The sequence below is a fragment of the Hypanus sabinus genome, chromosome 6 (genome assembly GCF_030144855.1).
Source record: "Hypanus sabinus isolate sHypSab1 chromosome 6, sHypSab1.hap1, whole genome shotgun sequence".
Lineage (NCBI taxonomy): Eukaryota > Metazoa > Chordata > Chondrichthyes > Myliobatiformes > Dasyatidae > Hypanus > Hypanus sabinus.
This window is the reverse complement of record NC_082711.1, coordinates 163114352-163132199: the sequence shown is the minus strand read 5'-3', so window position 1 is coordinate 163132199 and position 17848 is coordinate 163114352. Positions and strand designations below refer to the sequence as shown.

General features: G+C 39.0%; 1 protein-coding gene across 4 annotated transcripts in view; it reads left to right on the top strand.

Moving 5' to 3' along the window:
- The window catches only part of taok1a (TAO kinase 1a), a 161801-nt gene that overhangs the window by 114774 nt on the left and 29179 nt on the right, over positions 1–17848 (top strand). For all 4 annotated transcript variants that reach the window (XM_059973340.1, XM_059973344.1, XM_059973341.1 and 1 more), the window contains 4 exons: positions 2418–2499; positions 5620–5787; positions 6145–6351; positions 14659–14793. In XM_059973340.1, the coding sequence (XP_059829323.1) occupies positions 2418–2499; positions 5620–5787; positions 6145–6351; positions 14659–14793 (592 nt within the window). The remainder of the gene's footprint in view (positions 1–2417; positions 2500–5619; positions 5788–6144; positions 6352–14658; positions 14794–17848) is intronic.

Below are 17848 nucleotides of genomic sequence, written 5' to 3'. Positions count from 1 at the left end.
GCTGCACATTGGAGTAGCAGAGTGCTCCGAACCAATTACCTCACTTGAAAATGCTTGGTGACTTGTAAGTTAAAGTCTTTCCTCAGGATATATAATTATTAAAATAATTAATGCACAAAAAGAGACATAAAAAGATTTAGATTGTTTAAACTTATTTAATTACTTAACCTTTGCCCTAGCAGAGTTATCCCATTCATTTTAATGGCTCTATGGCTTTGAGTGCAGATTTCCCTCACTGAGACCGCAAATTCAAACTACCATGTCGAACTTTGAAGAGTCAGCTGTACTTGTACATTACAAAAGCTTAATGACACCAGCTCTGTAAATAACCTGAAAGATCAGATTTTGGGTACTTGGTCCAATTCAACAGAGTATCTTGACTGTGTATCAGATAATGAACATAGAATAGTATAGCACATTACAGGCCCTTTGGCCCACAATGTTGTGCCGACCTTCAAACCCTGCCTCCCATATAACCCCCCCCCCACCCTAAATTCCTCCATATACCAGTCTAGTAGTCTCTTAAACTTCACTAGTGTATCTGCCTCCACCACTGACTCAGGCAGTGCATTCCACGCACCAACCACTCTCTGAGTGAAAAACCTTCCTCTAATATCCCCCTTGAACTTCCCTCCCCTTACCTTAAAGCCATGTGCCCTGGGGAAGAGGCGCTGGCTGTCCACTCTGTCTATTCCTCTTAATATCTTGTACACCTCTATCATGTCTCCTCTCATCCTCCTTCTCTCCAAAGAGTTAAGCCCTAGCTCCCTTAATCTGATCATAATCCATACTCTCTAAACCAGGCAGCATCCTGGTAAATCTCCTCTGTACCCTTTCCAATGCTTCCACATCCTTCCTATAGTGAGGCGACCAGAACTGGACACAGTACTCTTTAAGTGTGACCTAACTAGAGTTTTATACAGCTGCATCATTACATGGCGACTCTTAAACTCTATCCCTCGACTTATGAAAGCTAACACCCCCTAAGCTTTCTTAACTACCCTATCTACCTGTGAGGCAACTTTCAGGGATCTGTGGACATGTACCCCCTGATCCCTCTGCTTCTCCACACTACCGAGTATCCTGCCATTTACTTTAATGAGATTGAAAGCTTTCCATTAACTTGCATGGAAGAAGCTGCAATTAATTGAACCCTGCCAGGTCTCCTTCCTTTGTTCTTAGCATCCTTTCATTCTGAAATGGTGTGAAATAGCTGCTTTTGAATGATTTTTATAGAATGTGGTGATTTGTCAAGACTTGTTCCGTCAAATCTGTGATTACCCCACCTGTAATAATGAAAAGCAAGCAAGTAGGTATGCTAGCTTCTCCAAAGTTACTCTCCAAGGCAGATATTCATATTTGGGATTCAAATCCTCTTTACCTAATAGCAAGGTTGGAATCCCTTCATTTTGCAGACTGCAGGTGGTGAAGATGATGACACAACACTGTATTCTAAGTCATAGATTCCAGTTATATTTTATACTCTGTTGTGTAATATAATGGCAAACAATGAAAACTTGTACCTTTTGATGACAAACAAGAGAAAATCTGCAGATTCTGGAAATCCAAGCAATACAGACAAAATGATGGAGGAACTCAGCAGGCCAGGCAGCATCTGTGGGGAAAAAAGTACAGTCAACGTTTTGGGCCGAAACCCTTTGGCAGGACTGGAGGAAAAAAGCACTTTGATAACATGTCTTCAAAAGTTTTTGAAGAATTTGCAAACCCATCAAGTGCAGCAAAATTATTTGCATTGTGGTACGGTAATTGACTGGAAGCTAGTTGAACAGTATAAAATAACCTGTATTCTTTTTGCAATATGCTAAATATTTCACCTTGTGCCTTGATTGAATTGTTTACAGAATTAGCAATGTTTTTATTAATAATTTTTCTAAAACCCATGTGAATGAGAGATGCCCTTACAGAAACGTAGGATAATGAAAGGTGATCTTATAATTTTTTTTAAATTATGAGAGGGATGGATTAGGTGGATGACAACATTCTTTACCTCAAGGTAGGGGACATAGAATCAGTATGAGAGGTGTAAGATTTTAATGAGACTTGAAGGTGGAGATTTTTCATGCAGAGGGTGGTGAATACATGGAACGAGTTGCTGGAAGTAGTAGTTGAGGCAGATAAGTAATATATAATTTAAGAAGCACTTGGATAGGTGCATGGAATTATGGTGCTGTTAGGGATTCAGGTTGTACACAGACAAATGGGACTAGTTGGATGGACAACATGGACTCACTGGGTCAGTCTATGTTGTATTGTTCTATGACTCTGAATTGTCATTGTCAATTTCAGATCCTAGCAACACAGGTTAACTTTATTTCGAAACTATAAATTCTTATGAGATACTGCTTCAAGTGCCTCTTATGCTCAGTATAGTTTTCCTTTCTCTTTAATTTGCTTAGGTCTGACTATTTTCGCAACTTTGTAGACTCCTGCCTCCAGAAAATTCCTCAAGACAGACCCACTTCGGAGGAACTTCTGAAAGTCAGTAGGATTCTCTAATGCATTTTATTTTTCTTAATCATGTTTATATTCAGTCTGCAGTATACACAAATGATATTTGATTCATCATGTTTTTATCAAGTGGCATAGAATAATTATTACATTTTCGCATTTGTATATAATTTTTGTGCATAGGTTATGTGAACAGATCCCATTATTTCTCTGCAGTCCTACCATATCCTGGTGTCTTATTCCCCTGCAGTATGATACCTTATCCTAGCATCTATCTGTGCTAAGACAGTGTAACAGTAAAATCAGCTTTATTATCTAGTTCCCTCTGGAGATATTTCAGGGCAATTTATTAAACCTTAGCAGCATAGCTTGTATTTGTTATAATGTTTATGATCTGTTTATGGCTTGTGTCACATTGGTCTTGCAATTTGTAGCGCTGTTTTCTCTAGAACACAATGTGAGAAGCACCCTGAGCAAAACTGTCTTGAACATGTTCCACAAGAACTAGACTTGCAGCATCCTATGTATGTCCATTCTAAATTTACCTAAGGCTGTGTTTACCTGAAGAGTGTGATCAAGCTCAGCTGTGCTCCTCCAATATTTGAAATGAAATGGCTGATTTGGAGAGTAAACATTCAGTATAATAAAGGTTGTGTAGAATTCTACTAGGTGTGGGAAAATTGTAATGGGGAAGGCAGATATTGAGTTAGTTGGAACCCTTGTAATAGTGATTAATATAGTTCTTTCAGTATAATGCAATCCCCTTCCTAAATCTAGGGTAATGTAAAGAGCTGGATTAATATTGTATTTTTTGGGAGATCCTTGATATTGTTGGATTCACCAGATATTTTTAGAAATTAAGAAGTGCCTTTCAGGTACTTTTCAGGATGCAGAGATTTATAGGGTGGTTAAGAAGGCATATGTTTTATTCATTGAGGCATTGAATTCAAAAATCAGGAAATCATGTTGCAGCTTTATTAAACTCTAGTTAGGACATATCTAGAGTATTGCATATAGTTCTGGTCACCCTATTATAGAAAGGATGTCAAGGCTTTGGAGGTTTTGTGGAAGGCATTTACCAGGATGCTGCCTGGATTATAGGGCATCAGAGGCTGGACTAACTTGGGTTGTTTTCTGTGGAGTGGTGGAGGCTGAGGGGAGGTCTGATGGGGGTTTATATGATTCTGAGAGACAGTATCTTTTACTCAGAGTTGAAATGTCTAATGTCAGAGGGTATGCATATTTAAGGTGAGAGAGGGTAATTTCAAAGGAGCTGTGAGGCAAGGTTTTTGCCAGAGAGTGGTGGGTGTCAGGAATGCACTAGCTGGAGTGCTGGTAGAGGCAGATGCGTTAGAAACTTTTAAGAGACATTTAGATGGGCACATGAATGTGATGAAAATGGAAGGATATGGAGGCAGACAGGATTAGTTAGGTTAGATTAGCTAGGTTGTCCATTGCATGACTGATTTAATTGGATTGGCACAACATTGTGGGTTACAGAGCCTGTTCCTGTGCTGCGCTGTTCTATGGTTTGTGGTATGTTTCAGGTTAGACACTATTGCACCTCAATTAAGGCCACAAAATATCACTAGATCATTTAATTGTGATTACCAAATGGTTTCACTTTCTATCAACTCTATATATATATTTTTTCTCTATGTTCCATTAGCTGCATTTGCAGATTTTGCATCTTCAACACTTGCAGCAGTTTTTAAATTTCTGTCATCATCATGATTTAATTGAAAAATTATTCTATAATGCTTTATTGTACATATTCCCGGTGCTCTTGTTAGAGAGGTAGTTTTGTGTTGGGGGAACTAAATGTCCTCTTTGATGGTGAAAACTGAGTGAAGCTTGTCTGAACTAGATTCATTATGGATATTAATTTCTCATTTTAAATTTTTATGGATTATTAACAATTATTCTAGCTTTCAATTCCTCATCTAGGCTGAATTTTATTACGGTCCTTCAAAACATTAGCTCCTTGCACTTCATTCTATTCAGGTTATTAATCAGAATTGACTCAAGCTGCTATGTTTTATTTGTTATAATTTTAATAAATTAATTTATTAAATCTGGACATCTCACTAGAATCAGCCTCAACAGATATCTTGTTGGAAGTCAACATAGATTGTGCATGTTTGTGATAAACCGGACTGTCTCCACTCTTGTGGAAATCAAGGCAAGCTTATTGCCATATACACAAGTACACGAATGCACAAGTAGAATGAAAAACTTAAAGTAACATAGCACTCAATTTGGACAGGTACTTCCTACATCACCCCTTTCTGACTTTGCTGGACAAGGGTTTTATCATTAACATGTAATCTGAAGATAACTTGAGTATCTATTGTAGGCCCCATTATTTGAATTTTCTTGTTTATTGATGCAATCATCGACTCCATTACTGGGCCATGAAACAAAACAGAAAGTATATACTGCAGAGAGGTTCATCTTTGTTGGCTGTCTGTGCTGGAGTGTCAAATGTATATATCCTGTTGCTTCATGCAATTTCAATACTTGAAGCAGAAAGTAGCCCTGTTATGAATTAAACAAATACTCCAGAAGTATATCCTAGGCTCTGTAGTCTTCCTTCTTGTGAATTAACATATTTACAAATTCCCTTGTTCAGAATGTAATTGGAGTTGATATTTTCCATTCCAAGCTTTTTATTGATATGAGGTTAAACAATGAGTTCAGTTACTTTAATAAAAGAAAGTAAAATCATACTTTTTTTAAACTAGCTGTGAAAAAGCTATTTAGAGTAGATAGTAAACACCTCATTCATAAATGAAATTCTTACAGAGGTCTGAGGTTACTGAGTATGGTTTAGCCTACCCTCAAGCAATAGTTTGAAAGAAAGACTGGTGTTCTGGTCAAACAGGAAAGCTAATGTGAAAGGGGGCTGAATTTAGAATGAAGCCGAAAATTAGATTGATTCTAGTATGAAAATATAATAGATCTTTATTGAGAGGTATTCTTCCAGTTAATGGACATGTATGTTTTCCAAGTTTTCATTCTGAAATCATTGGATAAGTTTCTTTTTCTTTTGCATGTTTTGATTTAAGTGTAAATACAGGATTAGAAAAGATCGCAGTAATTGTTAGTTAGGCATTCCCTAGTAACTTATCTCATTAATTCAATTTTCAGCATGCTTTCGTTGTTAGAGAGCGCCCTGAAACAGTATTAATAGATTTAATACAGAGGACGAAAGATGCTGTCAGAGAACTTGATAATCTACAGTATAGAAAGATGAAGAAAATCCTTTTTCAGGAAGCACATAATGGGCCTGCAGTTGAGGCTCAAGAAGAGGAGGAGGTAAGAGGACTTTGGATCAACGTAATTAACTTTTTATTTTGTTAAGGTCAATCACGTGAGTAAACTTTTACAACTTGAAAATTAAGTAGGTATCTCATTCATTAAATGATTTGAAATTTTTGACTGCAGCATATTTATTTTCACTCTACTAATGTTGCAAATCAGTATGTAGCTTATTTCATAAATCAATTTGAAGTTGTGAAATTGTCCTTGTGGATTTGGAACCACCTTATTTAAAAATAAACATCAGAAATTCCTAGTAAATGTTGACAGATGCAATTTGATTATTTTTTAATCAATCATAAGACATAAAGACAAAATAGCTTTGTTCTAATATTCTTGTGCTATATTTGAAAGGAACCTGAGCACAGTGTTGGTAGAACGGGCACTGTTAACAGCGTGGGCAGTAATCAGTCTATACCAAGCATGTCTATCAGTGCTAGTAGCCAAAGCAGCAGTGTCAACAGTCTTCCAGACGCCTCTGATGATAATAGCGAGATTGCCATGATGCAGGAGGGAGATCACACGGTGATGTCAAACAGTTCTGTTATCCACCTAAAGCCAGTAAGTTTCCCAGTACCTTTTCATATATTTTTATAATATGGGATTTGTCTTGGGTTCAGTGGAAGTACAGAATTCTTGATTTTCTTGAAATGTCAGTTTGTATACTTTTACAAGTGTTTAGTATATTAAAAACATTTATAAAAGTAAGTTCAGTCTATCTAAAGAAGACTCGCTATCATTGTGTAAAGGAAAAGATCATCTATAAACCACCTTTTGCTGCTGAGCCATTGGTTCTATTATGCAATCTCAGAAAAGCATAAAATATATTGGAGTGGAGTAAGCGCTTTCCTTTGTATCTTGCCCAAGCTTTTGCAGTTTGTTTGATCTCACCCAGCCTTCTGTTTATACCTTTTGCTGACATTGCATTCTCCCACAAGCTCACATTACCAGCTTACCCTGGTCTTGGGCAAAGGATGTATTCTAATCTGTAACTATAATTTGCATAACTTTATGCTGCATTTCACTAAAACTAACTTTTGTTCAAGTGAAGCCAAACTCTGAGTGTGGACCCGTCAGGAAAATTAGACCTGAGAGGTTGGGTATTGGAACGGGTCTCTTTTCTAATAAAGAATATTAAGAAAATGGCCTAGAGTGATTCTTTAAAATACTATTTAAATATTTGATGGACTAGACAGGCATTGGTTTAATTTATCGAGCAGAAGAAAACCAGGTGCTTTTACTTTTCTTTGGGGTTGTGACAAAGACAACATTTGTTACCCCTCCCTAATTGCCTTTAACAAGTTGGTGGTGAGCTGCATCTACCGTCCTGTCCTTTTTGGTGGTAGAGGTCACGGTTTTAGGAGTTGTTAATAGAACAGCCTAAGCAAATAATTCTGTAGATAATATGCATTGCATTTGTAGCTAGTATACATTATACCCAATCTGCACTGGTGCTGGAAGATATGGATTATTGTTATGGTATAAGCTAAGCAGACAGCTATGTGAGAGTTACGGGTGTACAGCCCGAAATAGCCCTTTGGCCCTCTAGACTTTGCATAATTATCAAGCATCCATCTACACTGACTCAGTTTTTCCTCTTACATCCCCATTAACTCCTCCCTTATAAAATATTCTCCCGTCACACTTCTACTTTAGGGTAATTTATAATAGTCAATTAATGTACTAACCTGCACATCTATGGCATGAGTGAGGAAACCAGAGAAACCAACTCGGTTGCAAGAAGATCATGCAGACTCCACTCAGATAAAACACCCAGGGTCAGGATTAATTCCAGGTCAGTGGAGCTGTGATGTCACTCTGCTTTTAGAGCTACATTAATTCAAGCAAATGAAACTTATTCCATTGTGATCCTTTTATGGTGGAAATGGTTTGTGATGCCAGAAGGTGAGTCACTTACTGCATCGTACCTAGGCTCTGAAGAGTTCTTGTAGCCATGGTATTTACATAGATGGTCCAGGTGAATTTCCTGATATGGAATCTGCATATCAGGCAGTGATGCAACTCGTCAGTATGCTTTCCACTGTACATAGAACATGGCGCAGTACAGCACTGTACAGGCTCTTCAGCCCAGGATGTGCCAACATTTTAACCTTTCCAAGATCAATCTAATGCTCCTCTCCCATGTAGCCCTTTAATTTTCTATGTAACTCAGAGTCTCTTAAATGTCCTTTGTGTCTGCCTCCACCACTATCCTTGACAGCCTGTTCCACACTCTGTTTGATACAACCTACCTCTGGCATCCCTCCCCCCCCTATACTTTAATCATCTTAAAATTATTGCCTTATGTATTAACTATTTCTGCACTGGAAAATGGTGCTGGCTGTTTACTCTTGCCAGTGCCTTGTATCATCCTATACACTATCATCAAGTCACCTCTCAAGCTCCTTTGCACCAAAGAGAACAGCTCTAGCTCACTCTGTCTTTCCTCAGAAGACATGTTCTCTAATCCCTCTGTAGAAATTGCACCATAAAAATTTGCTAGAGAATTTGATGACATTGTAGCAGTGTGCTACATGCAGCACTGCAATAACGACACGGAGTCGGTGAACTGCAGTTACAAAAAAGATTTATTCAAACTTCACGGCCTCGCTTTAAAGCCTTCCTGATCCCGCCCTCCCCAGGTGGGAGTGCTGTAGGGGGCGCGTATTCACAGTCCCGTCCCGCGCGTGGGCTTTTCCCTTTGCTGGTGAAGCAGGCTTGGCACCCTCTTTGGGACCTGCCTCAATGCCGGTGTGTGCCACTTTTTGAGCCCGTTCGAGTGCGCTGGGAAGTGAGTCGCCACATAACCCCCCCCCCCCCCCAAAACCAGTGATACCCCCCCCAATGTCTACAGTCTGGGTCGGACTCTGTTTGGGAGGTCTGCCTCTGCGCCGCGGTGCCTGAATCTCGACCAGCTGCGCCAAGTCCACATGGGCCGGTTTGAGTCGGTCCACCGTGAAAACCTCTTTCCCCCCCAATGTCCAGCAGGAATGTGGACCCGTTGTTTATGATCACTGTAAACGGCCCCTCATAAGGCCACTGTAGCGGTGCCCGATGTCCTCCCTGTCGTACATAAACAAACTTACAGTTTTGCAGGTCTTTGGGTATGCAGGTTGGGTTCTCCCCATGCTGTGAAGTGGGTATGGGGGCCAGGTTACCAAGCCTCTCACGTAGACTGCCCAGGACTGCTGCAGGTTCTTCCTCATGCCCCCTTGAGGCTGGTATGAACTCCCCTGGGACGACCAGGGGTGCGCCGTACACCAACTCGGCTGACAAGGTGCGCAGATCCCCTTAGGGCGCCGTGCGGATTTCGAGCAGGACCCAGGGGTGCTCGTCCACCCAGTTAGTCCCTGTGAGGCGGGCTGTGAGAGCCGACTTCAGGTGACGGTGGAAACGCTCCACTAGTCCATTCGACTGTGGGTGGTAGGCAGTTGTGTGGTGCAGCTGTGTCCCCAAAAGGCTGACCATAGCTGACCACAGGCTGGAGGTGAACTGGGCGCCTCTGTCGGAGATAATGTGGGCCGGTACACCAAAGCGAGATACCCAGGTGGCAATCAGTGCCCGGGCGCAAGATTCGGAGGTGGTGTCGGTGAGCGGGACCGCCTCTGGCTATCTTGTGAACCGGTCCACGCTAGTCAGGAGGTGCCACGCTCCTCGCAACACTGGCAGGGGGCCCACGATACCCACATGAATGTGGTCAAAATGCCGGTGGGTGGGGTGGAACTGCTGCGGCAGGGCTTTGGTGTGCCGCAGCACCTTGGCTGTTTGGCAGTGCATGCACGTTCTGGCCCATTCACTGACCTGCTTGCGGAGTCTGTGCCAAACGAACCTGTTGGTATAAATTGTTAGCAGCATTGATTATTTTGGAAGCACTTTCATTTCCTGTCACACTGATTGCTACCCTTCACCCTGTATTCTGCTTTCTATCTTGCTGCCAACATGCTATCCATTCTGCCATTTGTCTTCTAACTCAGCATGATTTGATTGTTTTTATACTTTGTCCTATACTTTCTGAAGTTTTTTGCTTTTGATTTCCTTTTTCTTTTTTAGTGATTTTTTTATTTTGCCTTTGTAATTTTCAGCTAACTGCTCTAATGTTTTCCAAAGTCTAGCCCCTCAAGCCATTTCTGTTATTTAATGAAATCACAGCTTGCTTGCCTTTTCTGCTCAATGCCTTAAAGCCTATTGTTATATAAAAAAAAACAATTTTCTGTCATTTTTGCATTTAACAACCAAATTTGACCAAGTATTACCATTTGTGGAAAAGACTTAAAAGTTCTTTTGTTCTCTTGTGAAAGTATTTAATACTATTACTCCTGAATGACCTGGTTCTAATTTTTGTTTTAGACCACCTATTCAGTAGACATATTGTTCTTTTATCTGTTGTATCAATCTAGACTAATATCTTGAAGGTTCCTCTCAACTTGCCCTTTAACCTTTTGAATCCAGAAACTAAATCCAAATTTAGTTTGCATACATTCCTCTTAAATTTAAAAATTTTTGTAGAGCAGGAGGAAACTATTTGGCCCATTGAAACTGTTAGTTCCCAGTAGAGTTGATGCAGAGTCCTCAATACCTCCTTGTGCAATTAGATCCCCTATTTCCTCACTTGCAGACCAAAAATCAGTTCAGATTGGCAAAAACATCTCCTCCGCAGTCTCCCTCAGCACAAGGCTGTGTGCTTAGCCCCTGCTCTAGTCACTTTATACTTATGATTATGAAGCTAAGCACAGTTGACAACGCCACTGTTGGCCCAATCAAAGTTGGTGACAAAGCAGCATGGAGATTGAAAATTTGGTTGAGTGGTGCCATAACAGCAACCTCTCACTTAGTCAGCAATACCAAGAAGGTGATTATTGACTTCAGGAAGAGGTTGTTTCTGGAAGCCAGAGATCCATGAACCTGTCCTCATTAGGGGATCAGAGGTGGAGAGGGTCAGCAACTTTAAATTCCTCTATGTTCTTACTTCAGAGGGTCTGTCCTGGGCTCTTACGTAAGTGCCATTACAGCAGCACCTGTACTTTCTTAGAAATTAGGGGATTCAGCATATTGGCTAAATATTTAACAAACTTTTATAGATATGTGGTGAAGAGTATATTGATTGATTGCAATATGGCTTGGTATGGAAACACCAGTGCCCTTGTACAAAAACACCAATGTCCCTGTACAGGAAAACCTATAAGAAGTTCATCACATTTAAAGCCTTCCCCACCATTAAGCACATTTACACAGAGTGCTGTAGCAGGAAAGCAGCATCCATCATCGAGGACCCTCACCATTCAGATGATGCTTTTTTCTCACTGCTGCCATCAGAAAGAAGGTACAGAAGCTTCAATACCCACACCACCAGGTTCAGAAACAGTTATCATCCCTCAACCATTAGGCTCTTGAACCAGAGCAGATAACTTCACTCACCACATCACTGCACTGTTCCCAGGGCCTCTAGACTTACTTTCAAGGACTCTTCATCTCATGTTTTTGATATTTGTTGCTTATATGTTTATTTATTTGTTTCTTTTTGTATTTGCACAGATTGTTGTCTCTTGCACATTTGTTGTTTGTCCGTGCTTTGGGTGCAGTCTTTCATGAATTCTATTGTGTTTCTTGTAGTTCCACTGATTGCCCTCAAGCAAATGAACCTCACGGTTGTATATGGTGACATATATGTACTGTTCTTTGATACCAAATTTATTTGGAACTTAAGGTTGAGTAATCTCTTTTCATGTGACCCTGCCAGTTGCTCACTCTCAATTATAATTATATAATTAAATATATATCTGTGCTCCCTGTTCCTCCAGTTGTCTGCTAATGAAACCAGTCTCCCTTTAACTCCATTTATTCCTCTCTGAATCCTTCATTGTTTTTGGTAGCAGCATGTTGTGTGAACCTATTTTGATTGGACCATCAGTTGTTGCTTTTCTTGCAGTTGGCACTCGTTGCATTTGAACTTGCAAACCATATCTCTGTGACATTTTTTTGCAAAATAATTTAAAAAGCTATTTCTTCTTATTGTCCATTCTCTCATTGCAAACTATCTTTTCTCAGAACCAGGATCAGTCTTTTGTGTTGCTCTGATTTACCCTTATTTTAATGTGAGGAATGGCACAAGTTATTTTATACCCACTATTATACACCACATAGCTTAAATCTGCTTTGTATCTATTGACTATCAGTACTTTCTGATGTGTGCTAATTCAGAATTCTTGCAATCATCCATTGGAGCACAATGGCTGAAGAAATGTATCTAGAGGAGGTTTTATTAGTGGTTTGTTCAATAAATGAATTGCTCCATCATCATCTTCCACCTTATTTCTGCAGACTTCTGCAGCCATTCCCACCATCTCCCGCTTCTTGATGATTTGATGATTATAGGTTTTATTCCTCCTCTGCCTTTTCCAGAATTCCCTCATTATGCCTTGATCTTTTCATTCTCACTGTCTTTAACTTTGGTCTTTTGTTGGTTCTTTTATTTTCTTGGGGTTATCCCCATGTAAGCTGCTTTTAGAACAGAATGTGGAGCAATACAACACAGTGCAGGCCCTTTGGTCCACACTGTAGTGCTGTCCTATATAAACCTTCTCCATAATCAATCTAACCCTTCCCTCCTACACTGTGCATAACCCTCTATTTTCTTACATTCCGTGCCCATCTAAGTGTCTCTTAAATGTCCCTTTTGTAGCAGTCTCTACCACCACCCCCGGCAATGCGTTCAGTGCACCTACCACTCTGTCACAAACAAGAGAAAACCTACGGATGCTTGAAATCCAAGTAACACACACAAAAATGCTGGAAGAACTCAGCAGGCCAGGCAACATCTATGCTGAGACCTGATGAAAGGTCTCAACTCAAAATGTGACTGCGTACTCTTTTCCATAGATGCTGTCTGGCCTTGCTGAGTTCCTCCAACATATTGTGTGTATTACACATCTCTTTTTAAAAAAAAAACTACCTCTGACATCTCCCCTAAACTTTACTCCGCCCACTGTAAACTGATACCCTGCGGTATTGAATATTACCACCCTGGGAGAAAGGTGCTGGCTGTCTTCAATAAACGCCCCTCATAATCTTTAATCTTTAAATGCTTCTTTAAAATCACCTCTCATCCTCCTTCATTCTAAAGAGAAAAGCCCTAGCCTGCTCCTCCTTCCCTCATAAGACATGCTTTATTTATCAGGCAGCATCTTGGTAAGTTTAATACTGTACCAGCAACTTTCCTGTAATAGGTTTTATAGAGCTGCAACATAATCTTGCTGCTTTTGAACTCAGTCCCCTGACTAATGAAGGCCAACGTGTCATGCACCTTCTTTACCATCCTATTGGCAACTTGGAGTGATCTGTGGATCCAGACCCCAAGATCCCGCTGTCCTTTGCACTGTTGACAATACTGTCATTAACTTTGTACTTTCCAATCATCCAAAATGTGCTACTTCACACTTTTCCAGACTGAATGCATCTACCACACTTCTCCCCATCTCTGCATTTTCATATCTATATCCCATTTTCACACTATTTTCCCAACTTCCTCAATTTTCATGTCATTTGCAAACTTACTCAACCTTCCTACCACTTCCTCATCCAAATCATTTATAAAAATCTCAGGGTAGTGGTTGTAGAACAGATTCTTATGGAATAGCATTAGTCACTAACCCCCAGGCAGAGTATGCTCCATCTGTGGTAAACAAGATTTGAATCTATGCATGGATCTCATGCCTCATGACTTTCTGGACGAGCCTGCCATGGTGAACCTTGTCAAATGCCTTACTAAAATTCATACACGCTGCACCTACTGCTCTAACTCCAATTTGTTTTATCACCTTCAAAAACTCCCATCAGGCTCATATTCTGTCCATCCTTGGTGACTTATCTATCCTAATGCTCAATATATAAAGATTGCCGATTGCACAGTGTAGCTTCTTCACTCAGGCAGGAATGGATAGGCTTCATATCAATGGTGTCTTGGTACTTGGTTTTGAGGCACCATGTATGTGTACTGGGACTTCTATTCATTAATCTTTCTTCATTTCACTGATGGTGCTCCATCTTGTGGCTGCTTGGAAAACTAGTTAGGCTTGTCATTTCCACCGTTAGATCTGTTGGTTCATCTTCGCATCTTTTTTTTTCAATTCACCTCCAGCTTGATAAAAAATATTTCCATGAAGATTAGTAAGCCAAGCCATATTAGTGCTGATATCCTTCAAAATGAGTAGATATTTAGATCACTGATTACACAGTGAGTTAACTTTGAATTATCTAATAGTAGTCAAATGAGAATCTATGACAACTAGACTTTTAATATTTCCTTTTGGTAAATTAGAAAGCATGTTTTTTAGTTTATTTAAAGCTAAGGAATACAAGAAGAGAATAGGCAGAGCCTCAGCAGAATGACCACCTAGGTCCAGTGAGGATATTGACTTTTATTGATCCTTGTGATTGGTTCAGGTCTCTGGCATGGCTAAAATTGCTGAGCAGTTGGGTTTTCTTTCTCTTAATGTAGCAGAAATTAGGCTAAGAGTTTGCCAAGACTCATCTTGACATATCATGTCAGCCTTTGTTGCTGCAAGTGATAGGTATTTTGTAATTATCTATTTTCTCCACCAAAGTAATCCTTTTGAAAGTAATCTCAAACTCCTATCTTTCAGGAAAAATTGTATTAATACTTTAATCTTTCAATATTGCATATCTGGCTGATCAGTCCATTATGTATCTCTCATTTGCAGATCCTTTTTAATGGGCACTTCTATATATAGATCAGCTGATTTTTTTACTGCTTGGCATTAGGAGATGAGTTTGAAGATCTTTTTGAAAAAGCACCTAGTTTGAAACCAACTTTTGTATGCTTGCTCCTTATTTTTCACATTTGACTTGCAGGATCACGATCACTATGGTGAAGAGGTTGAGCACAGACCAAGGTGCTCAGAACCGCAGTCACCACCCCCAGTTTCACGGCATAAATCACATTACCGGAATCGTGAACATTTTGCCACAATTCGTACAGCTTCCTTGGTGAGTATTTTTAGTTAAAGGCTAGCCATGGTATATAAAGTTTATCCTGTGGAAAAACATGGTAGTACTAATATAACTGAATTTTGACTAACCGGGTAATTTGGGGAAGAAGGGGGTGCATTGTGATGGGTTTGGTATTCATTCCTCTTCTCTGCATGTACTTTCAGGAAGCATTAAATAATTTTCTTTCTGTTATTTGCCAAAGTAATAATGCACAAAATTGGAATAGCTTGGTGATATAAAGCAGAGGGTGAAGCCTAGAAGGAATTCTTCTATTATTAAGCTTGTTTTGGAAATCCCTTACTGGGCAGATCTATAGTAAATGCCATGGCTGATTTAATGGAGGCAAAATGGAAAGATTCTAAAACCCCACTCCACAGCACCACCTGTTGACCAGTATGAAAGGAATTTGACACATCGTTTTGATAATACTAGGTTTTGATGAAGTATTGATTGAACATTCATGGATGATACTGTATACAAGTTCTCAAAGAACATATAACCTTCAGGTACCGCAGATTTTATGGGAAAGGTGCAATATTAGCAGGGCTTTCAAGTGGATTTGTCTCATTCAGAGTCAGGGAAATCATGCATTGTGTGTATGTGTTTATTATTGTGATCCTGTGTTCCACTTAGTTCTGGTGCATATAGTAAATTTGGGGTGAGTATAACTATTGTGTGTATTGCTGTTAACATGATGGTGCTGTTTCTCGCTGTTCACTTCCTTAACAATTCTGACTTGTCTTTATTATCTCTTGGCTTTTTTCTTTGTTTATTAGGTGATGTGATAAGGAATTATACCTAGATCATTTGGAAATACTTAGTGCTCCAATTTCTGCTATGTACATGTACACAGTCACATGCAGGCAAATTTGCACACAGCAGTGCATGCAGTTAAGTCATTCCATATCCCTCCACAGCAGTTATTTGCTGTGGAGCAGTTACCAAGAACGGAAAATGGGTTCTGGAATGATTTTACCCGATTTCTTTTTTCTTCATCTCCTGGTTTTCTAAATTTACAATAAAACAGACTTTAGCTTCAAAATGCAACTCACTTTTTAGAACAAAAGGAAAAAGCTGCTTGTCGTCCTTGCTCAAATTATGTGACCTTTATATCTCACATTTTCTTATAGAAATTATTCTGAATCACTGATTTGTGAAGGTTACTTTCTATATCTGACCACTTTGCACGGTTCACAATGAACATTTGAAATTACTTAACTGGTTTGAAAACAATGTTTCTGAAGCTTTGTGTAGTACTGCAGAAAGAAAGATGCACTGTATTACTATATATGACTCTCAGTGACTAATTCCCTGAATCATTTTACAAAATTCATTAATTTTAGTTAATTTCAAAGCAAAATACACATAAAAACGGTTATCCAATATGCACTTTAGCTTACCCCATCCTACGATTTGTCTTTTTTGTAAATTAATCTTACCAAAATATTTTGTTTTCAAAAAGACCTAACTTTCCTTTAAAAATAATCTGGAGAAAAATGATTAAAATTTGTTAGATGTTAGAGGAATAACATTTATCACTGCAGCTTATTGATCAGTATCGATGCATCTCTGTAAATTGGGTAATAGATTGTACAATCCAAATAGAAATGTCAAAAAGATTAATCCTGAAGTCTCCTTCCCCATTTTAAGAAAACAAGTTTAAAAAGTCAGTGGATAACCATTACATCCTGTTTGCTGTGTAATTACTTGTCTCGTAATTCTTTGAAATTATTTTACTAATGAAGAATTTTAAATTGCGCACCAAATTAATTTTCAATAGAATGCAGTAGAGGTAATTTAACACAAAGATATAAATTTCAATGATTAAACTGGGAACTTTTGGCAAATTATGTGTCCATTTTTTGCCTAGTGTCCAAGAATATGGACTAAGAAAAGTAAGGGATTGAGTTTATATTCATTTAAAAAAGGGATTAGTTGTGCATTGATTTACAGTTGATTTCCTACAGTCTTAAATTGTGTTTTAAAGTTTGAAATTATGGTGTTAAATGAGTTAACTGGGTTACCAAATGGAACTGATTAATTGAAGCCAAGTGGACAGAAACTCAAACTTAGAAATATAAAATTGTAGTGCCAACTAAAAGTTAAGCATTCTGTGAGTGTGGTGTCTACAGAATGTGGATTTCGAGATGGGGCAATGTTTCAGGCGCTTAGGCGCGGTAGGTAATGTGTTGCAGCTGGAGTATGTGGCAGGTGATGAAATTCATTGGAATCTATAGTATCGCATCCCCAGTAAGTGTGTACAGTTGAAGAACCTTCTGTTCAAGGTTGGTGAGCTGGAGCCTGAGGTTCAATTATTATATAGCATCAAGGAGCAGTTAGTTTGCTGGACCCTTAACTTACAGGTGGCCGTCAGATAGCTTAGATTTTGGATAGTATAATTACTTAGTTAAGTGGTACAGAAGAGCATGATTATAAGCGAGGCAGCTTTAGGGATTTAGAAAATAGCACAACAGGAACCTCAACTTTTGTGTCTTTTATATACTGAAAAAATGACTGGATAGGAACAGGCACTTTCAGTTGGATGGCAAAACTAAGCAAAGCATAACGTTAGACAGGGCCATTCAATTTATGGAAATGAAGAGTGATGTAGTGTTAATAGGGATGTAGTGTTAATAAGAGGAATAGATGCTATTCTCTGCATCCATGAATGTAAGTCCTGAAAATTATTGCCTGCTTAGTTCCAGGTTTAAAAGCATCTCCTCAGGCCTGTAAAGAAACTTAGAGTTCAAAGGAAAGACATTTTGCATTATAAACAACAGCAACTGAAATAAAATAGGATAAAGAAGGAAGTTCTGATTAGATACAAGTAGGATTCTAGCAAAAAACAGAAACATGTATTGCTATCTGAACCATGTTCAAATCTGTAAAGTTAAATGAGATCAAATAATTGAACACTAATTTAAAGAAAATAACATTGGAAAAATTATTGTCCGTTAATTCCCTAGATCTGCTGATCTTCATCTTGAGGTCATCTTCCAAATATGTAACCCCATTATTTAATAAAGTAAAGTAAAATAAATTAGGAACTATA